Source organism: Nerophis lumbriciformis, linkage group LG19 (genome assembly GCF_033978685.3).
Source record: "Nerophis lumbriciformis linkage group LG19, RoL_Nlum_v2.1, whole genome shotgun sequence".
Taxonomy (NCBI): domain Eukaryota; kingdom Metazoa; phylum Chordata; class Actinopteri; order Syngnathiformes; family Syngnathidae; genus Nerophis; species Nerophis lumbriciformis.
In genome coordinates, this window is record NC_084566.2 from 37,916,073 (window position 1) to 37,940,195 (window position 24,123).

Genomic DNA, 24,123 nt, shown 5'->3' on the forward strand with positions numbered 1-24,123 from the left:
TTGATTGGCTTTGATTGTTCATGTCCTTACCCACAGGATATATATTTGCGTACGAAAGGATAAAAAAAATGGATGCAATGGCCGACATGCAGTTTAAACAGGAGAGCAAAACAATACATCGCTCCAAACACCGTTTTTGTGCTGTGGCATTTTTCTTTTTCTCTGTGCCTGTACATATCCTAAAGGGGTGAACTCGGAAGAGCTACACTGCAAAAAGTCAGTGTTCAAAAACAATTAAAAAAAATTAGGGATATTTTACTTGAACTAAGCAAAATTATCTGCCAATAGAACAAGAAAATTTGGCTTGTCAAGACTTTCCAAAACAAGTAAAATTAGCTAACCTCAATGAACCCAAAAAATACCTTAAAATAAGTATATTCTCACTAATAACAAGTGCACTTTTCTTGGTAGAAAAAAAATTAGATCTTTTTGCTCAATATGTTGACAAATATTCTTAAATGAAGTAAATGCTAGTGCCATTATCTTGACATAATGATAGGCACTCGGCATCATGATTTTTTTTTCATGCTTGAAGTAAGAAATTATTACTTTAAAAAAGTAGTTTTATTCTTGTGAGTGTTGATGACACAGCTTTGCAACACTTGATATTCTAGTTTCAAGCATGTTTTACTCAATATAGGTCACCAAATATCAGCAACAAGCTGTAATATCTTACTGAGATCATTTAGGACCAAAACACTTAAAACAAGTAAAACACTCTAACATAAAATCTGCTTAGTGAGAAGAATTATCTTATCAGACAGAAAATAAGCAAATATCACCCTTATTTGAGATATTTCATCTTAGATTTCAGTTTTTGCAGTGTACCGTATTTTTCGGACTATAAGTCGCAGTTTTTTTCATAGTTTGGGGTGCGACTTATACTCCGGGGCGACTTATGTGTGAAATTATTAACACATTAGCGTAAAATATCAAATAATATTATTTATCTCATTCACGTAAGAGACTAGACGTATAAGATTTCATGGGATTTAGCGATTAGGAGTGACAGATTGTTTGGTAAACGTATAGCATGTTCTATATGTTATAGTTATTTGAATGACTCTTACCATAATATGTTACGTTAACATACCAGTTGGTTATTTATGCCTCATATAACGTACACTTATTCAGCCTGTTGTTCACTATTCTTTATTTATTTTAAATTGCCTTTCAAATGTCTATTCTTGGTGTTGGCTTTTATCAAATACATTTCCCCCAAAAATGCGACTTCTACTCTAGTGCAGACCTGGGCAAATTAAGGCCCCGGGGGCCACATGTGGCCCGTTGAGCTTTTCAATCTGGCCCGCCGGACATTCCCAAATAATTTTTTTAGATCTTTAAGATGGAAACTGTAGCTGCCATTATGATATGCAGTGATGTTTTCTAATGACCGTAAGTCTTCAACTATACAAAGTATTTCAATGGTTGGTTGATATACCAGTTACTATGGTAATCTAATTAGTTACTATGGTCATCTAATTAGTTACGATGGTAATCTACGTCACAGCAGCTCAGATGAGGCACCAAGCAGTGTGGACGGCAAGCGTTTCCACAACAAAGTTCTAAAGCTTAGTGATGTATAGAATAGAAAGTACTTTATTGATCCCTGGGGGAAATTCAGCAAATATCAGATATATAAGATTCCATCCATCCATCCATCTTCTTCCGCTTATCCGAGGTCGGGTCGCGGGGGCAGCAGCCTAAGCAGGGAAGCCCAGACTTCCCTCTCCCCAGCCACTTCGTCCAGCTCTTCCCGGGGGATCCCGAGGCGTTCCCAGGCCAGCCGGGAGAGATAGTCTTCCCAGCGTGTCCTGGGTCTTCCCCGTGGCCTCCTACCGGTCGGACGTGCCCGAAACACCTTCCTAGGGAGGCGTTCGGGTGGCATCCTGACCAGATGCCCGAACCACCTCATCTGGCTCCTCTCGATGTGGAGGAGCAGCGGCTTTACTTTGAGCTCCCCCCGAATGACAGAGCTTCTCACCCTATCTCTAAGGGAGAGCCCCGCCACTCGGCGGAGGAAACTCATTTCGGCTGCTTGTACCCGTGATCTTGTCCTTTCGGTCATGACCCAAAGCTCATGACCATAGGTGAGGATGGGAACGTAGATCGACCGGTAAATCGAGAGCTTTGCCTTCCGGCTCAGCTCCTTCTTCACCACAACGGATCGATACAGCGTCCGCATTACTGAAGACGCCGCACCGATCCGCCTGTCGATCTCACGATCCACTCTTCCCCCACTCGTGAACAAGACTCCGAGGTACTTGAACTCCTCCACTTGGGGCAAGATCTCCTCCCCAACCCGGAGATGGCAGTCCACCCTTTTCCGATTGTAGGTGGGTTTATTTTGTACCCTTGGCGTTGATATTTCACTGTTTGTTGCATTTTTGTTGCGTTTCACTTGATTGTAAAATATGTCGATCGAAAGGGGGTGTGACGTTCATATTTTGTCAATGTTCAGTGTTTTATCGTTCATAGAAAAATGTAAAATTCCCATTACGTTTTTTAAGGCGGTCTGTCATAACGTTTTTAGCATTCAGTCAGACATTATTGTGAGGTTTTGTATTAGTGTTCCTAAAAATAGATATACCGGCCCCCAGACACATTTTTTTCTCTAAATGCTGCCCCCGAGTCAAAATAATTACCCAGGCCTGCTCTAGTGCGACTTATATGTTTTTTTCCTTCTTTATTATGCATTTTCGGCCGGTGCGACTTATACTCCGAAAAATACGGTACCTAACTGTGACACACAGCAGCTTTAAATGGAAGTTGCTTCATTTGCTTACAGATCACCAACGAGATTGTCCGCCAAATGATGGAAATGGGCGGCATGTACAACTTGGACAAGCCTGGCGACTTCATCACAATTGTGGACGTGCAAATGCTGGCTGCCATGATCCACCCTGGCGGTGGGCGAAACGACATCCCGCAGAGGCTCAAGAGGCAGTACACCGTCTTCAACTGCACGCTGCCTTCCAACACCTCCATCGACAAAATCTTTGGTAGCCGTTTTATAAAAGAAATCACGATTTGAACGAGTCTTAACGGGGGTTTTTTTTTTTTGCAGGCATAATTGGCTGCGGCTATTTCGACGAGTGCAGGAAGTTCAAGCCGCAAATTACTGGTATGGTGAAGAAGCTAGTGTCCGCTGGCAGGATTGTATGGCAGTGGACAAAAGTAAGCCCACTGTTATTCCAGACAGACCCATGCATGATGAGTTGCTGACATGACCTTTGCAACAGATAAAGATGCTGCCCACGCCCTCCAAGTTCCACTACATCTTCAACTTGAGAGATTTGTCCAGGATCTGGCAGGGAATGCTGAAGGTGGAGGCGGAACAGTGCAACGACTTTAAGACCCTCTTGGCCCTATTTAAGAGCGAATGCACGCGGGTGGTCGCTGACAGGTACGCTCTGCGGATAGCCTGTGTGAAAACTATACTATTGGTTGATACCGATGTTGATCCGATACGTAGGGGTGTACGGTACATGTTTTGTATTGATCCGTTTCGGTACGGGGGTTTCGGTTCGGTACGGGGGTGTACCAAACGAGTTTCTAAGCTAAAGTCTTAACAATCTGCTTTGCTTCTTCTGCCTCTGTCACAGCCATACTTGCCAACCTTGAGACCTCCGATTTCGGGAGGTGGGGGGTAGGGGGCGTGGTTGGGGGTGGGGGTGGGGCGGGGGGCGTGGTTAAGATATATATATATATAAGAAATACTTGACTTTCTAGCTATATATAAATATATATATATATATATATATATAAAAGAAATACTTGAATTTCAGTGTTCATTTATTTACACATATACACACACACAACACTCATCTACTCATTGAATATTTATAAATGGTTTATTTATATAGGCTAGTAAGGTAAAGTTTTGTACCTGACAAGTTTCATGTAAGGTAGAGGTAAGGTACAAAACTTGACCTTACTAGCCTATATAAATCAACCATTTATAATCCAATCCAATCCACTTTATTTATATAGCACATTTAAACAACAAAATGTTTCCAAAGTGCTGCACAACAATATTAAACACAATTAAAAACAATATAAAATAAATATGATTAAAAACAATTTCAAAGGGTAAAACCAATTAAAACAGTAAATAGAAAGCAACATTTTAAAAACACAGAGGACAACAGAGGACCACACAACTCACGTAGTGTTAAAAGCCAGAGAATAAAAGTGGGTCTTAAGACGAGACTTAAAACACTCCACTGTGGGAGCAGTTCGAACATGGAGGGGCAGAGTGTTCCAGAGCTTAGGGCCGACCACAGACAAGGCCCTGTCTCCCCTGGTTTTAAGTCTCGTCTTGGACACCACGAGCGGGAGCTGGCTCTCGGACCTCAGAGCGCGCGCAGGATTGTAAGTTTGGATGAGGTCCGAGATATACTGAGGTGCCAGTCCATGTAAAGCTTTAAAAACAAACAGCAAGGTTTTAAAATCAATTCTAAAATGAACAGGGAGCCAGTGCAAACTCTCAAGGATTGGGATTATATGCTGGCGTCTCCTGGCCCCTGTTAAAAGTCGTGCTGCCGCATTCTGGACTAACTGCAACCGGGAGAGAGCTTTTTGGCTAATGCCAGCATAAAGTGCATTGCAGTAGTCCAGGCCACTTGAAATAAAAGCATGCATGACTTGTTCAAAAAGGTGAAAAGATAAAAACGGTTTTACCTTTGCTAAAAGACGAAGATGATAAAAACACGATTTTAAAACGCCATTGACTTGTTTGTCAAGTTTAAAATGGCTGTCTATAGTGACGCCAAGGCTGGTGACTTTGGGACGCACATCATTTTGCAATGGTCCCAAGTCAGTGAGGGCCGGACCAAACACTAAAATTTCCGTTTTTCCCTCATTCATTATTAAAAAATTCTGGGCTAACCAAGCCTTGACGTCGCATAGACAGTTGAGAAGGGGTGTCAGGGGGCCGTGGCCTTTTGAAATAGGCATATAAATTTGGCAGTCGTCTGCATAAAAGTGATAAGACACTCCATGCCTCTTAAAAATCTCTCCAAGAGGGAGGAGATATAGAGCGAACAGGATGGGGCCTAGAATAGATCCCTGGGGGACACCACAGTAAAGCGGAGCAGAAGAAAAAGTGGCTTCCCCCAGCCTGACAGAGAAGGACCTTTCTGACAGGTAGGATTTGAACCACTCTAATGCAGTCCCCCTGACACCCACACAGTCTCTCAGGCGATCTAAAAGAATTGTGTGGTCGACTGTGTCAAAGGCAGCTGTAAGATCTAAAAGCACTAAAATGGCAGAGCTGCCAGAATCAGACATTAAAAGCAAATCATTAAAAACCTTTAAATACCGTATTTTCAGCACCATAAGACGCCCTGGGTTATAAGCCGCGCCTTCAATGAACGGCATATTTCAAAACTTTGTCCACCTATAAGCCGCCCCGTGTTATAAGCCGCATCTAACTGCGCTAAAGGAATGTCAAAAAAACAGTCAGATAGGTCAGTCAAACTTTAATAATATATTAAAAACCAGCGTGATGTGGGCGCGCATGGAGTCGTATATCAACATGGACGGAGCTGCGTGAAAAAAGCCACCCGGCCTCTTCGCGTAAACTTACCTTAACCACTCGCTCATCTTTTCTTCATCCATCCATCCCTTCGAGTTAGCTTTTATGATGACGCCGGCTGGAAAGGTCTCTTTTGGCAAGGTCTTCCTTTTGAATATCACCATGGGTGGAAGTTTCTGGCCATTAGCATGGCAAGCTAGAACCACAGTGAAGGATGACTTCTCATTCCCTGTGGTGCGAATATTCACCGTACGTGCTCCCGTTGTATCCACAGTGCGGTTCACAGGAATATCAAAAGTCAGTGGAACCTCGTCCATGTTGATAATGTTCTCTGGCCGGATCTTTTTTTCAGCTATCTTGTTTTTACAATATGCACGGAAAGTAGCCAGCTTTTCTTGAAAGTCTTTAGGCAGTTGCTGTGAAATAGTAGTCCGTGTGCGGATGGAGAGATTGCGTCTTTTCATGAACCGGAAACCTGTCGCTTAGTAGGAGCCATTTTGTGGTCTTTACAGATGTAAACACACAAAGGAAATGAAACGTAATATCCGCGCGCTTCTTCTTCTTCTACGGGGGCGGGTGGTTGCTTACAGTAGAAGAAGAAGCGCTTCCTCTTCTATGGAGGCGGGTGCTTACCTTGGCGGTTGCTTGCCGTAGAAGAAGAAGCGCTTCCTCTTCTACGGGGAAAAAAGATGGCGGCTGTTTACCGTAGTTGCGAGACCTAAACTTTATGAAAATGAATCTTAATATTAATCCATATATAAAGCGCACCGGGTTATAAGCCGCACTGTCAGCTTTTGAGTAAATTTGTGGTTTTTAGGTGCGGCTAATAGTGCGGAAAATACGGTACACATCAGTTGGCTAAATGAACCTCTTCAACATGCTCGTTGAATACTTGACTGCTTGTTTATTTGCCAATATTGGACCGATCTCAAAATTGGATCGAGACACCCCTAGTGAAAACAGCACAAACTGATTTATTTTCTTTAGGTTTATTTGCCCCGAGGATAAGGAGTGGTTTGAGAATGCAATAACCCGCGTGGTCAAAGAGCATGTTGACCCGGGCCTCGTCGCAGACCTTCACTCTGATCCATTCTTTGTTGACTTCCTGAGAGAGGCCCCCGAGCCGACTGGTGAGGAAGACGAAGGTGCCAGCTTTGATGCCCCCAAAATTTACGAGCTGGTATGAACTTCCACTCTGTTCAGTGATGTGTGCCGTGAGAGATTTTTGACGTCCATTAACTTGAGGAAACCTTCCGCCAGGTGCCGTCTTATTCGTTCCTGGAGGAGAAACTCAGGTTCTATCAGGCCAAGCACAATGACGAAGTGAGGGGTTCGGCGATGGACTTGGTGTTCTTCACAGACGCCATGACTCACCTGGTCAAGGTACAGCCGCCGCTTTTTGATGACGCCTGCAAGACGTCAAACATGGACTGTTGATCCTTCCGATAGATCTCGCGCATCATTCGCACGGACACCGGCAACGCCCTGTTGGTGGGCGTGGGAGGATCGGGAAAGCAGAGTTTGACTCGTTTGTCTTCATACATAGCAGGATACCAAGTCAACCAGATCACACTGACCAAGTAAGAAGCAGATAATATCTAGCTTTGCAACGATCAAATTAGCTCACTTCAGGCCAAAATGAACTGAGATCCAAACACCATGCGCTAAAACAGTGTTTTTCAACCTTTTCTGAGCCAAGGCACATTTTTTGCGTAGAAAAAATGCGGAGGCACACCACCAGCAGACATCATTAAAAAACAAAACTCAGTTGACAGTAAAAAGTCGTTGTCGCAATTGTTGGATATGACTTTAAACCATACTTGCCAACCTTGAGACCTCCAATTTCGGGAGGTGGGGGGTGGGTGCGGGGGGCGTGGTTAAGAGGGGAGGAGTATATTTACAGCTAGAATTCACCAAGTCAAGTATTTCATATATATATATATATATATACAGGTAAAAGCCAGTAAATTAGAATATTTTGAAAAACTTGATTTATTTCAGTAATTGCATTCAAAAGGTGTAACTTGTACATTATATTTATTCATTGCACACAGACTGATGCATTCAAATGTTTATTTCATTTAATTTTGATGATTTGAAGTGGCAACAAATGAAAATCCAAAATTCCGTGTGTCACAAAATTAGAATATTACTTAAGGCTAATACAAAAAAGGGATTTTTAGAAATGTTGGCCAACTGAAAAGTATGAAAATGAAAAATATGAGCATGTACAATACTCAATACTTGGTTGGAGCTCCTTTTGCCTCAATTACTGCGTTAATGCGGCGTGGCATGGAGTCGATGAGTTTCTGGCACTGCTCAGGTGTTATGAGAGCCCAGGTTGCTCTGATAGTGGCCTTCAACTCTTCTGCGTTTTTGGGTCTGGCATTCTGCATCTTCCTTTTCACAATACCCCACAGATTTTCTATGGGGCTAAGGTCAGGGGAGTTGGCGGGCCAATTTAGAACAGAAATACCATGGTCCGTAAACCAGGCACGGGTAGATTTTGCGCTGTGTGCAGGCGCCAAGTCCTGTTGGAACTTGAAATCTCCATCTCCATAGAGCAGGTCAGCAGCAGGAAGCATGAAGTTCTCTAAAACTTGCTGGTAGACGGCTGCGTTGACCCTGGATCTCAGGAAACAGAGTGGACCGACACCAGCAGATGACATGGCACCCCAAACCATCACCCAACCATGCAAATTTTGCATTTCCTTTGGAAATCGAGGTCCCAGAGTCTGGAGGAAGACAGGAGAGGCACAGGATCCACGTTGCCTGAAGTCTAGTGTAAAGTTTCCACCATCAGTGATGGTTTGGGGTGCCATGTCATCTGCTGGTTTCGGTCCACTCTGTTTCCTGAGATCCAGGGTCAACGCAGCCGTCTACCAGCAAGTTTTAGAGCACTTCATGCTTCCTGCTGCTGACCTGCTCTATGGAGATGGAGATTTCAAGTTCCAACAGGACTTGGCGCCTGCACACAGCGCAAAATCTACCCGTGCCTGGTTTACGGACCATGGTATTTCTGTTCTAAATTGGCCCGCCAACTCCCCTGACCTTAGCCCCATAGAAAATCTGTGGGGTATTGTGAAAAGGAAGATGCAGAATGCCAGACCCAAAAACGCAGAAGAGTTGAAGGCCACTATCAGAGCAACCTGGGCTCTCATAACACCTGAGCAGTGCCAGAAACTCATCGACTCCATGCCACGCCGCATTAACGCAGTAATTGAGGCAAAAGGAGCTCCGACCAAGTATTGAGTATTGTACATGCTCATATTTTTCATTTTCATACTTTTCAGTTGGCCAACATTTCTAAAAATCCCTTTTTTGTATTAGCCTTAAGTAATATTCTAATTTTGTGACACACGGAATTTTGGATTTTCATTTGTTGCCACTTCAAATCATCAAAATTAAATGAAATAAACATTTGAATGCATCAGTCTGTGTGCAATGAATAAATATAATGTACAAGTTACACCTTTTGAATGCAATTACTGAAATAAATCAAGTTTTTCAAAATATTCTAATTTACTGGCTTTTACCTGTATATATATATAAGAAATACTTGAATTTCAGTGTTCATTTATTTACACATATACACACACATAACACTCATCTACTCATTGTTGAGTTAAGGGTTGAATTGTCCATCCTTGTTCTATTCTCTGTCACCATCTTTCTAACCATGCTGAACACCCTCTCTGATGATGCATTGCTGTGTGGCACGCACAAAAGTGCTTTCATCAAATGCACTAGATGGCAGTATTGTCCTGTTTAAGAGTGTCACAACATTGCTGTTTACGGCAGACGGACTGCTTTACGGTAGACGTTCTTTATATTGTGGGAAAACGGACTCAGGTCCGCATGGAGCTGGAGGGGGCGTGGCCTCCAGCTCCGTCTGAATTTCGGGAGAAAATTTGTCCCGGGAGTTTTTCGGGAGAGGCGCTGAATTTCGGGAGTCTCCCGGAAAATCCAGGAGGGTTGGCAAGTATGCTTTAAACCAGGCCTGTGCAATTATTTTGACTCGGGGGCCACATTTAGAGAAAAAAATGTGTCTGGGGGCCGGTATACTGTATCAATTTTTAGGAACACTAATACAAAACCTCACAATAATGTCTGATTGAATGCTAAAAACGTTATGACAGACCGCCTGAAAAAACGTAATGGAATTTTACATTTTTCTATGAAGGATAAAACACTGAATATTGACAAAATATGAACGTCACACCCCCTTTTGATCGACATATTTTACAATCAAGTGAAATGCAACAAAAATGTTGACAAAGTGGTGACCCTCGCCCCATCCTTGTTTGTGAATGACTGAGCATTTCATGGAATCTACTTTTATACCCAATCATGGCACCCACCTGTTCCCAATTAGCCTGCACACCTGTGGGATGTTCCAAATAAGTGTTTGATGAGCATTCCTCAACTTTATCAGTATTTATTGCCACCTTTCCCAACTTCTTTGTCACGTGTTGCTGGCATCAAATTCTAAAGTTAATGATTATTTGCAAAAATAAAAAAGTTTATCAGTTTGAACATCAAATATGTTGTCTTTGTGGCATATTCAACTGAAAATGGGTTGAAAATGATTTGCAAATCATTGTATTCCGTTTATATTTACAGGTAAAAGCCAGTAAATTAGAATATTTTGAAAAACTTGATTTATTTCAGTAATTGCATTCAAAAGGTGTAACTTGTACATTATATTTATTCATTGCACACAGACTGATGCATTCAAATGTTTATTTCATTTAATTTTGATGATTTGAAGTGGCAACAAATGAAAATCCAAAATTCCGTGTGTCACAAAATTAGAATATTACTTAAGGCTAATACAAAAAAGGGATTTTTAGAAATGTTGGCCAACTGAAAAGTATGAAAATGAAAAATATGAGCATGTACAATACTCAATACTTGGTTGGAGCTCCTTTTGCCTCAATTACTGCGTTAATGCGGCGTGGCATGGAGTCGATGAGTTTCTGGCACTGCTCAGGTGTTATGAGAGCCCAGGTTGCTCTGATAGTGGCCTTCAACTCTTCTGCGTTTTTGGGTCTGGCATTCTGCATCTTCCTTTTCACAATACCCCACAGATTTTCTATGGGGCTAAGGTCAGGGGAGTTGGCGGGCCAATTTAGAACAGAAATACCATGGTCCGTAAACCAGGCACGGGTAGATTTTGCGCTGTGTGCAGGCGCCAAGTCCTGTTGGAACTTGAAATCTCCATCTCCATAGAGCAGGTCAGCAGCAGGAAGCATGAAGTGCTCTAAAACTTGCTGGTAGACGGCTGCGTTGACCCTGGATCTCAGGAAACAGAGTGGACCGACACCAGCAGATGACATGGCACCCCAAACCATCACCCAACCATGCAAATTTTGTATTTCCTTTGGAAATCGAGGTCCCGGAGTCTGGAGGAAGACAGGAGAGGCACAGGATCCACGTTGCCTGAAGTCTAGTGTAAAGTTTCCACCATCAGTGATGGTTTGGGGTGCCATGTCATCTGCTGGTGTCGGTCCACTCTGTTTCCTGAGATCCAGGGTCAACGCAGCCGTCTACCAGCAAGTTTTAGAGCACTTCATGCTTCCTGCTGCTGACCTGCTCTATGGAGATGGAGATTTCAAGTTCCAACAGGACTTGGCGCCTGCACACAGCGCAAAATCTACCCGTGCCTGGTTTACGGACCATTGTATTTCTGTTCTAAATTGGCCCGCCAACTCCCCTGACCTTAGCCCCATAGAAAATCTGTGGGGTATTGTGAAAAGGAAGATGCAGAATGCCAGACCCAAAAACGCAGAAGAGTTGAAGGCCACTATCAGAGCAACCTGGGCTCTCATAACACCTGAGCAGTGCCAGAAACTCATCGACTCCATGCCACGCCGCATTAACGCAGTAATTGAGGCAAAAGGAGCTCCAACCAAGTATTGAGTATTGTACATGCTCATATTTTTCATTTTCATACTTTTCAGTTGGCCAACATTTCTAAAAATCCCTTTTTTGTATTAGCCTTAAGTAATATTCTAATTTTGTGACACACGGAATTTTGGATTTTCATTTGTTGCCACTTCAAATCATCAAAATTAAATGAAATAAACATTTGAATGCATCAGTCTGTGTGCAATGAATAAATATAATGTACAAGTTACACCTTTTGAATGCAATTACTGAAATAAATCAGGTTTTTCAAAATATTCTAATTTACTGGCTTTTACCTGTACATCTAACACAATTTCCCAACTCATATGGAAACGGGGTTTGTAAATGCGCTGAGGGAAGAAGTTCCGGTACTGCTTAAAATGACCAAAATACGGTAAATATTGTACATATTGTTATAAATGTGTATGTTACTACTTTATATACATTCTTATAACATGTATATACAACATTGAAGGATGTTTTTGAAGTCAACATAGGTGATTCCCATTAACAGCAATGTTAGCTGCATCTTTAGAATTATGTATTTTTATATTATTAAAAAAAAAGACAATTTCTTGTCTCTTTTAGGGATTGTGGAAAGCAAAATTCTAAAAAAAAAAAAAAAAAAAAAAGTGCAGTTCCCTTTTAAGTGACAGTACAAAACATTTGTTTCCATACAAAAGTCATGTTAAATAAAATAATCTGTTCCAGGGTCTACCTGTCTCTTTATCAATTGTACAGGCAGTGTTTTAAGTAATAAGTAAAAACTACACATTCTTTAAAGTCCTGCATTCATCTAATGCAAACTAAACAGGAAGGTGTTTGACACTACCTTGTGGTGTTTTATATGCACTGCTGTAATTAATCATAGTGTTGGCATTTGCTTGGTAAATGGATTGTACATACAACTCACATTCTGCAGATGCTTTCCTGTGCAGTAAGTTTTGGTTGTATGGTTATCACACTTCGCATCCTTGCCATCAACTTCAATTCAATTCAATTCAAATTGATTTGGAATGTTTTAAAACTCAACAAGCACAGATTTTGCTCAGGTAATCAACCTTCCAAAAGGAGTGTGCCATAATCAGCTGAAAACAAATTAAAAGCAAGAAAGAACCAACTGAACCCAACACAAGCAAGCACTTGCCAACTTGGAAAGCAGTTGTGACAGTAGAGAGAAAAATAAAAGAATAATGAGCCATAAGGTCTTTTCTTTAGTGCTCTTCTTTGCAAGAATGTGATGTTGTTGTAGTTCTGATAAATCTGCTTCTTTGGCAAAATCAATGTATTCGTCACATTTGTCAGATTGAGTTCATTCTCCGCCTCAGGTCTTATAACATATCCAACTTCATGGAGGACCTGAAAAAGTTGTACAAGTCAACAGGGGCCGAAGGCCGCGGCAACACCTTCCTTTTCACCGACAACGAAATTAAACAGGAGGCCTTCTTGGAGTACCTCAACAACGTTCTGTCTTCCGGAGAGGTGAGAACCTCACTTTTAACCTGTACAATGAAAACCTCATATCACATTAAGTCATACTTGCCAACCTTGAGACCTCCGATTTCGGGAGGTGGGGGGGTGGGGGGTGGGGGCGTGGTCGGGGGTGGGGCGGGGGGCGTGGTTAAGATATATATATATATATATATATATATAAGAAATACTTGACTTTCAGTGAATTCTAGCTATATATATATATATATATATATATATATATATATATATATATATATATATTAGAGATGCGCGGATAGGCAATTATTTAATCCGCAACCGCATCAGAAAGTCGTCAACCATCCGCAATCCACCCGATCTAACATTTGATCAGAACCGCATCCGCCCGCACCCGCCCGTTGTTATATATCTAATATAGACGATGCAAGGCATTAGTGAGGTTATAAAGCTTTTTCCTGTTAAAGAAAGGAGACTGATCCAATGCAGCACAGACATTCGCGTGCCACGCTGTCACGACCCAGACGCACACCAGTGCGCAATCATATGGGAGCCGCGCTGAGCGCACCTCCAAGCGCGTCTCGCTGCCGGCGACGGCCGGGTATATGGGCCCGACGCTCCAGCGCCATCCATTTTCAGGGCTAGTTGATTCGGCAGGTGGGTTGTTACACACTCCTTAGCGGGTTCCAACTTCCATGGCCACCATCCTAGCTGCTGTCTATATCAACCAGGGTGAGCCCCACCCCTTTCGTGAGCGCACTGCGCGCGGAGTGACCCCTGTTACGCGCCCCCGGCAACAGGGATGGCGGGCAGGTAAGCTGCGCGGGCAGGTAAGCTGCGCGGGCGGAGCGCGCGGAGTGACCCCTGTTACGAGCCCCCGGCCACGGGGGTGGCGGGCAGGTAAGCTGCTTACCTGCTGCGCGTGACGCCGGCCGCGGCGAAGGCGGACGAGGCGGGGTGTCGGTGCGGTGGGCGCGGTGGTGACCCTGGACGTGCGTCGGGCCCTTCTCGCGGATCGCCTCAGCTACGGCTCCCGGTGGGGCCCTCTCGGGGGAAGGGGCCTCGGTCCCGGACCCCGGCGAGGCGTCCCTTCTCCGCTCCGTAAAAGTGTCCATCTCTTTTTTTTTTTTTCTTCTGTTGTGGCATATGCAGCAGGTGCCTGCTCGTTTTTCGTATGTGGGTAACAACATTTAACTATGTATATATATTTCCGAATTGGTTTAACTGCCACCCGCCTGAATCTATTTAAAATCTAATTTTTTTTTATTTCAACCACCCGACCCGACCCGCGGATAAAATCTAATTTTTTTTTATTTCATCCGCCCGATTTTATATATATATATATATATATATATATATATATATATATATATATATATATATATATATATATATATATATATATATAAAAATAAATAAAAGAAATACTTGAATTTCAGTGTTCATTTATTTACACATTTACACACACATAACACTCATCTACTCATTGTTGAGTTAAGGGTTGAATTGTCCATCCTTGTTCTATTCTCTGTCACTATTTCAGAACACACACATTATACAAATATACATTATAAAATCAATAAGAAAACGGGGGCTCTAATTTGGGAGTCTGAATTAGGATCGGAAGTTCCTATATAAACATTGCGCACTCACGTCGCCTTTTTGTATTGATTACTGCAGCTGTGCACTGGATTCATTCACAAATACAAACTACAACTCACAAACACTTTAGAGTTAGGCTCCACCATCAGAATGTGTACTTAAACTTATAAAGATCACATGGATATTATTCAGTGAGTTGATTCACCAAAACTAACCTGTTATACAGGAGGAAAAAGCACGCAGGACGTTTCAATTGTTCACAAACTGGTCGCGCTCATCAGAATGACAAGACACTTCCGGTCTGCAGGTGATAGCATTCAATTGGGAATTCGCCCTACTGCCCCCTACTGACCAATGTGAATACTGATAAATGTGTAATGACAGCTCCAAAAACGAATTCAAAATAAAATATAAATCAACACAAAAATGTGACACATTATGGGTGGGTCACATATGCATGTACAGTAGATGGCAGTATTGTCCTGTTTAAAAGTGTCACAACATTGCTGTTTACGGCAGATGAACTGCTTTACGAGGGACGAAAACTTGACTGCTGGTGTTGTGTTGTTGCCGCGCTGGGAGGACGTTAATGAAACTGCCTAACAATAAACACACATAAGAAACCAAGAACTCGCCCTCGATCATTAGCTGTTTATATGGTGGGAAAGCGGACGTGAGAACAGGCTGTCAACACGTCACTCAGGTCCGCATGGAGCTGGAGGGGGCGTGGCCTCCAGCTCCGCCTGAATTTCGGGAGAAAATTTGTCCCGGGAGGTTTTCGGGAGAGGCGCTGAATTTCGGGAGTCTCCCGGAAAATCCGGGAGGGTTGGCAAGTATGCATTAAGTTGAGTTGGCAGAGCTTTAAGCTCGGTTTTTCAAAATGTATGGCAAAGCTTTGTTTTATATTACCGTATTTTTCGGACTATAAGTCGCAGTTTTTTTCATAGTTTGGCCGGGGGTGCGACTTATACTCAGGAGCGACTTATGTGTGAAATGATTAACACATTAGCGTAAAATGTCCAATAATATTATTGATCTCATTCACGTAAGAGACTAGACGTATAAGATTTCATGGGATTTAGCGATTAGGAGTGACAGATTGTTTGGTAAACGTATAGCATGTTCTATATGTTATAGTTATTTGAATGACTCTTACCATAATATGTTACGTTAACATACCAGTTGGTTATTTATGCCTCATATAACGTACACTTATTCAGCCTGTTGTTCACTATTCTTGATTTATTTTAAATTGCCTTTCAAATGTCTATTCTTGGTGTTGGCTTTTATCAAATACATTTCCCCCCAAAATGCGACTTATACTCCAGTGCAACTTCGGTATGTTTTTTTCCTTCTTTATTATGCATTTTCGGGCGGTGCGATTTACACTCCGGAGCGACTTATACTCCGAAAAAAACGGTACATTTTCTTGAAAAGCTGTGTCTGTCCACAAGAGGGCCTTATTATTTAGTTAAGTTAAAGTTAAAGTACCAATGATTTTCACAGACACACACTAGGTGTGGTGAAATGTGTCCTCTGCATTTGACCCATCCTCTTGTTCACCCCCTGGGAGGTGAGGGGAGCAGTGAGCAGCAGCAGTGGCTGCGCCCGGGAATAATTTTTGGTGATTTAACCCCCAAATTCCAACCCTTGATGCTGAGTGCCAAGCAGGGAGGTAATGGGTCCCATTTGTATAGTCTTCGGTATGACTTGGCCGGGGTTTGAACTCATAACCTACCGATCTCAGGGCAGACACTCTAACCACTAGGCCACCAATTTTTTTTAAAATTATTTAGCATGGGACAAGTCAGAGTTGGTCTACATCAGTGGTTCTCAAACTTTTTTTGTCATCCCCCACTTTGGACAAGGGGGAGTTTTCAAGCCCCACCTGCCCCCATCGCCCCAACAGAGCGCTAATGCCAAGCTTTAACATTTTCAAATTTATTGAACATCAAGTTGTATACATTCAAACTCAATAACATAAAATAACATCAAGTTCAATAATAAATAAAATAACTTCCATCAAGTTCAATAATAAATAAAACAAAAGTGTTATAACTTGCATCAAGTTCAATAATAAATCAAAAAAAGTGTTATAACTTGCATCACGTTCAATAATAAATCAAAAAAACTGTTATAACTTGCATCAAGTTCAATAATAAATCAAAAAAAGTGTTATAACTTGCATCACGTTTAATAATAAATCAAAAAAAGTGTTATAACTTGCATCAAGTTCAATAATAAATCAAATAAAAGTGTTATAACTTGCATTAAGTTCAATAATAAATCAAAAAAAGTGTTATAACTTGAATCAAGTTCAATAATAAATCAAAAAAAGTGTTATAACTTGCATCAAGTTCAATAATAAATCAAAAAAAGTGTTATAACTTGCATCACGTTCAATAATAAATCAAAAAAAGTGTTATAACTTGCATCAAGTTCAATCATAAATCAAATAACTTGCATCAAGTTCAATAATAAATCAAAAAAAGTGTTATAACTTGCATCAAGTTCAATAATAAATAAAACAAAAGTGTTATAACTTGCATCAAGTTCAATAATAAATAAATAAAAAAGTGTTATAACTTGCATCAAGTTCAATAATAAATCAAATAACTTGCATCAAGTTCAATAATAAATAAAAATAAAAGTGCCACTTTGCAATCTTTGCAAAAAAAAAGGAGGAGCTATGCATTTGGCAAGACAGGGCAAGTGACAGCACTTTTCTCCGGGAGAGCCACCTTGCTTCACTGTGAAACAGCACGGCTGTATGATCAGCTCCCATTTCCTCACACAGTGCAGAGAACAGTCGCACTTTCAGTGGTCGTGTTTTGATCAAATTTACCGCGCTCACAACATCTGTTAAAACCTCATTGAGTTCGGGGCTGAGCTGCCTTGACGCGAGTGCTTCCCGGTGAATGACACAGTGTGTGCCCGTCAGATTTTTGTTTCTCTGCAGGCGCTGGCTCTGGCTCGACGACCTTTGAGGTGCGAGTCACAAATGTATATATTTGTGTAATTGTGGTCCACACATTAGCCTGCTACCCATCCGCGCGAAAGTTTGTTCCGCTTAGCCCCGCCCCCATTAGTTACTGTTGCTATGTCTGTCAAACTTTCGCTTCTACCGAGAAATTTAAAGCCTACAGTAAAAATAAGTACCGGTAATTTCCATTTATGTATATAGCGGATTTCATAGACAGAATCACAAAGTGATTTACAGTGTGTATAGAAAATGAAAGCATAGTAAAAAAAAAATAATCTAAGAATATAATAATAAAAAAAAAAATTCAAAGTGACATTTCCTCCCTTTCCTCGCGCCCCACCTGCTATGTCTCTATTCCCCACCAGTGGGGCGCGCCCCACACTTTGAGAAACGCTGGTCTACATCAAGGGTGTCAAACTCATTTTAGACCGGGGGCCAATTGGAGAAAAATCACGGCACGATAACTTAAAAATAAAGACAACTTCAGATTGTTTTCTTTGTTTAAAAATGTACCGTATTTTTCGGAGTATAAGTCGCACCGGCCGAAAATGCATAATAAATAAGAAAAAAAAAACATATATAAGTCGCACTGGAGTATAAGTCGCATTTTTTGGGGACATTTATTTGATAAAAGCCAACAGCAAGAATAGACATTTGAAAGGCAATTTAAAATAAATGAAGAATAGTGAACAACAGGCTGAATAAGTGTACGTTATATGAGGCATAAATAACCAACTGGTATGTTAACAAATAACTATAACATATAGAACATGCTATACGTTTACCAAATAATCTGTCACTCCTAATCTCTAAATCCCATGAAGTCTTATACGTCTAGTCTCTTACGTGAATGAGATAAATAATATTATTTGATATTTTACGCTAATGTGTTAATAATTTCACACATAAGTCGCTCCTGAGTATAAGTCGCACCACGGCCAAACTGTGAAATTTTTATAGTCCAAAAAATACGGTATGTTGTTTTTTTTTGTTGTTGTTTTTTATGTCCTGTGCAGCTTCTCAGGCAAATCATATAGTAGATGTAGATGCCCATGTCGGCTGTTCAGATTGACTTTACAAAAGAGAAGTGTAGGATACTTCTCTTGTTACCTTATTTGTATTTGACTTTATTAAATGTATTTAAATTATCATTTAGTGCAGCCGGGCCGGAGCAGGAGGGGATAGAAAGAGAAAAAAAAGAAGACAGAGGGGACAAGAGGGGGATTAGACAGAGAGACAAAAAAAACAACAACAATAGAGCAACATCAGCAAATACGACATGTACAAATATGATGGTAAAAGTAATAGCAAATAAGCAGTTAGCGAAAAATAATACAGAAATGACAATGAGCATTATTACACTACAAATGGATCAATACAAATACCAATAGAAATAGCGCTATTGATAAAGAACACTACCAATACTTTATGTTGTTTTTTTTACACTTGCATGTTGCGGTTTGTAGTATTCTATCTTTATGTGTCGTTATTTATACTTTCTGAATGAATTATGTGATAATGTTCATCAATCAAATCATTGGTGTTAATTTTCAATCTATCAAGATAAAAAAATATCAAAATCAAATTACAGTATGTTATTTATGTAGTTTGATCGTTTTCCTCGACTGGTGAACTAACACCATGTGGTTTATTCTGTACATATGTAGCATCATCTACAAAGATACAAAAAATTGCTATTGCGACATCCAGTGGACACATTTAGAACAGCTGTTTTTTTTCATTCAAAAATTTTGGCTAATTTTTATACTTACACAACTAGAGATGTCCGATAATATCGGCCGATAAATGCTTTGAAATGTAATATCGGAAATTACCGGTATCGGTTTCAAAAAGTAAAATTAATGACTTTTTAAAACGCCGCTGTACGGATCGGTACATATCCGGTAAAACGCGCACGTAGGGCATACTTGCCAAACCTCCCGATTTTCCCGTTAGACCAGGGGTGCTCACACTTTTTCTGCAGGCGAGCTACTTTTCAATTGATCAAGTTGTGGGGATCTACCTCATTCATATATATCATTTATATTTACTTATTTATGAAATATATGTTTTTGTTAACAAGTTAAAGGTGTTTAATGATAATGCAAGCATGTTTAACACATATAGTTAATATTGTTAAAAAATTAAAGGTGTTTAATGATAATACAAGTATGTTTAATACATATAGTTAATATTGTTAACAAGTTAAAGGTGTTTAAAGATAATGCAAGCATGTTCAACACATATAGTTAATATTGTTAATAAATTAAAGGTGTTTAATGATAATACAAGAATGTTTAATACATATAGTTAATATTGTTAACAACTTAAAGGTGTTTAAAGATAATACAAGCATGTTTAACACATATAGTTAATATTGTTAACAACTTAAAGGTGTTTAATGATAATACAAGCATGTTTAACACATATAGTTAATATTGTTAACAACTTAAAGGTGTTTAATGATAATACAAGCATGTTTAACACATATAGTTAATATTGTTAACAAGTTAAAGGTGTTTAAAGATAATACAAGCATGTTTAACACATATAGTTAATATTGTTAATAAGTTAAAGGTGTTTAAAGATATTACAAGCATGTTTAACACATATAGATTCCTTTCTTTCATGAAGACAAGAATATAAGTTGGTGTATTACCTGATTCTGATGACTTGCATTGATAGGAATCAGACAGTGGTGCTGATAATGTCCGCATTTTCGAATGGAGGAGAAAAAAAGTCCTCCTTTCTGTCCAATACCACATGAAAGTGGTTGGTTTTTGGCATCTTATTTGTCCAGCTTCCGTACTCCTTTGTATACACTTTACAAGAAATACATTGTCGGCAAACTCCGTAGCTTGCTAGCTTGTGCACGCCAGCTTTCTGAGACTCTTATTTTGTTAGCGCATCTGTGCAGTCGGTCTTTGGAGTTTTGACGACAGGTACGGCGCCAGAGTCTGTTGAAATAAAGTGTTTCTCGCCTTCCAGTCGGTAATTTTAATGAGCTGGCAGCAGCCAGCGTCATCTCAGAAGACCCTCGGGTGCCGTGAATGTCAATCAAGTGACGAAAGTGACGTCATAGTGAAGATTTATGATCGCTCATTTTTAGGACTATTTTTTTAATGCCTGGCTGGTGATCGACTGACACACCCTCCGAGATCGACCGGTAACTCGCGATCGACGTAATGAGCACCCCTGTGTTAGACTCCTGAATTTCAGTGCCCCTACTGAAAATCTCCCGGGGCAACTATTCTCCCGATTTCCACCCGGACAATAATTTTGGGGGCGTGCCTTAAAGGCACTGCCTTTAGTGTCCTCTACAACCTGTCGTCACGTCCGCTTTTACTCCATACAAACAGCGTGCCGGCCCAGTCACATAATATATGTGGCTTTTACACACACACAAGTGAACGCAAGGCATACTTGATCAACAACAGCCATACAGGTCACACTGAGGGTTGCCGTATAAACAACTTTAACACTGTTACTAATATGCGCCACACTGTGAACCCACACCAAACAAGAATGACAAACACATTTCGGGAGAACATCCGCACCGTAACACAACACAAACACAACAGAACAAATACCCAGAACCCCTTGCAGCACTAACTCTTCCGGGACGCTACAATGTATACCCCCGCTACCACCAAACCCCCCCCCCCCCCCTTATATATATATATATATATATATATATATATATATATATATATATATAGCTAGAATTCACTGAAAGTCAAGTATTTCTTATATATATATATATATCTTAACCACGCCCCCCGCCCCACCCCCGACCACGCCCCCACCCCCCCACCCCCATCTCCCGAATTCGGAGGTCTCAAGGTTGGCAAGTATGCTCTAGTACAGTGGTTCTCAACCTTTTTTCAGTGATGTACCCCCTGTGAATTTTTTTTTAATTCAAGTACCCCCTAATCAGAGCAAAGCATTTTTGGTTGAAAAAAAGAGATAGAGAAGTAAAATACAGCACTGTCATCAGTTTCTGCAAAATATTGCTCATTTGTAGTGGTCTTTCTTAAACTATTTGGAAAAAAAAGATTAGGGATGTCCCATAATGAATTTTTGCCGATATCCGATATTCCGATATTGACCAAACCCTTAATTACCGATACCGATATATACAGTCGTGGAATTAGCACATTATTATGCCTAATTTGGACAACCAGGTATGGTGAAGTTAAGGTCCTTTTTAAAAAATAAAATAAGATAAGTTAAAAAAATGTTCTTGAATAAAAAAGAAAGTAAAACAATATAAAAACAGTTACATAGAAACTAGTAATTAATGAAAATGAGTAAAATTAACTGTTAAAGGTTAGTACTATTAGTGGAGCAGCAGCACGCACAATCATGTGTGCTTACGGACTGTATCCCTTGCAGACTGTATTGATATATATTGATATATAATGTAGGAACCAGAATATTAATAACAGAAAAAAACAACCCTTTTGTGTGAATGAGTGTAAATGGGGGAGGTTTTTTGGGTTGCTGCACTAATTGTAAGTGTATCTTGTGTTTTTTTTGTTGATTTAATAAAAAATAAAATAAATAAATGAAAAACGATACCGATAAAAAAAAAAACCCCGATATTATCGGACATCTCTAGTTTGTATTTATATTTATGAAGGATTTTTAAATTGTTGCTGTTTTTAGAATATTTGAAAAAAACCTCACATACCCCTTGGCATACCTTCAAGTACCCCCAGGGGTACGCGTACCCCCATTTGAGAACCACTGCTCGAGTATACTCTGGACTGAAGCTGTGTGCCTTCATGATGTTGTTTTGAGGCATGTTTAAAAAATAAAAAAAATAATGCATTTTGTGAAAGTCAAAAGTATAGAGCAGGGATCCTCAACAGGCGGACCGCGGTCCATGTCCGGACCCAGCGACGTGTCCGTCCGGACCCAGCACGAATTATAGTAAAAAAAAAAATAATAATGTTTTTTTTATTATTATAATTATAATTATTATAAAAAAATATAATAATTGTATTTATCTGTGAGTTATCGCTAGCGCAAGTCAACGTTCTTTGTTGTTTTTAGTCAAATATCTCCACGTTTCGTTTACACTTCTCGTGTCTCACTCACTCCGTCTCTCTCTCTCTCTCTCTCTCTCTCTCTCTCTCTCTCTCTCTCTCTCTCTCTTTCTCTCTCTCTCTCTCTCTCTCTCTCAGAGAGAGAAAGAGAGAGAGACGGAGTGAGAGCGAGAGAACGCCACTCTGATTGGCTAATTCCGGGGTATGGGTTGTCATCTCTTTCACAACGACGTGCTGATAGGCTGTTACCACCTGGGTCATACACATGTGCAGTGCACAGTGCATGGAACCTTTCGCTGCCACAGTTGTCTCGTATCGCTACTTCGCTAACTGTTCACTTGTCAGTCACTGAATGTGAATCAAATCACAATGGCATGCTCCAAGTTGGCTCAGGCTGGTAAAAGAAAGGTGGACAGGGAAAACCGACGTTTCAAGGAAGAATGGACAGAGCAATATGTTTCATCCTACCTACTGCAAGTACCAGACCAATGTGTCTACTATGCAACACTACTGTTGCTCTGGTGAAAAGTGAAAATCTGAAACGTCACTATCTGAAAGAGCACCGCGAATTTGAAGAGACATTTCCTCATGATTCAGAGCTAAGAAAAAAAGAAATCACGAGGCTGAAAAAGTCATATGAAACATCAAGCAAGATTTTTGTTAAATCTATGACGCAACAACAAATAGCAACAGAGCAGTAACGTGCGGTGAGGTTGATGGCTGGTGAGGCACTGACTTCAACACAGTCAGATTTACAAACATATGAACCCTAAAGAGTATCTTATTCACCATTTGATTGGCAGCAGTTAACGGGTTATGTTTAAAAGCTCATACCAGCATTCTTCCCTGCTTGGCACTCAGCATCAAGGGTTGGAATTGGGGGTTAAATCACCAAAAATGATTCCCGGGCGCAGCGCCGCTGCTGCCCACTGCTCCCCTCACCTCACAGGGGGTGATCAAGGGATGGGTCAAATGCAGAGGACAAATTTTTTCAAAGTTCTTATTTATTTTTGTTTCAAAGACAATATTTCATGTATTTTATTGGATATTTATTTTATTTTTGTTAATTTTAAGAAAATGTTAAACTACCTACCTCCTGCTATTATATAAGCTTGACCGATAATAAACGGACCCAGCCTGTTTCCAAAAAACATTTGTGGACCTTCAAGATTTGTACTTGAGGACTTCTGGTATAGAGAATGTCCCAAATTCCAAGCTGTTGTTTTGAGGCATGTTAAAAAAAAATAATGCACTTTGTGACTTCAATAATAAATATGGCAGTGCCATGTTGGCATTTTTTTCCATAACTTGAGTTGAAGTTGTTCTGTTATTTTGGAAAACCTTGTTTTTGATTGATTGATTGAAACTTGTATTAGTAGATTGCACAGTACAGTACATATTCCGTACAATTGACCACTAAATGGTAACACCCCAATACGTTTTTTTAACTTGTTTAAGTTGGGGTCTACTTTAATCAATTCATGGTAAAGTTACATTGTTTAATGCATCTAGCGGGGCATCACAACAAAATTAGGCATAATAATGTGTTAATTCCACCACTGTATATATCGGTATCGCTTGATATCGGA

The 24,123-nt window shown here is 40.4% G+C and overlaps 1 protein-coding gene across 2 annotated transcripts in view; it reads left to right on the forward strand.

Annotated features, from left to right (window-relative positions):
- Positions 1-24,123, forward strand: part of LOC133618461 (dynein axonemal heavy chain 8-like) — a 245,622-nt gene that overhangs the window by 130,049 nt on the left and 91,450 nt on the right. For both annotated transcript variants that reach the window (XM_061978829.2, XM_061978830.2), the window contains 7 exons: positions 2,789-3,002; positions 3,068-3,177; positions 3,243-3,406; positions 6,527-6,719; positions 6,800-6,922; positions 6,989-7,119; positions 12,778-12,931. In XM_061978829.2, the coding sequence (XP_061834813.1) occupies positions 2,789-3,002; positions 3,068-3,177; positions 3,243-3,406; positions 6,527-6,719; positions 6,800-6,922; positions 6,989-7,119; positions 12,778-12,931 (1,089 nt within the window). The remainder of the gene's footprint in view (positions 1-2,788; positions 3,003-3,067; positions 3,178-3,242; positions 3,407-6,526; positions 6,720-6,799; positions 6,923-6,988; positions 7,120-12,777; positions 12,932-24,123) is intronic.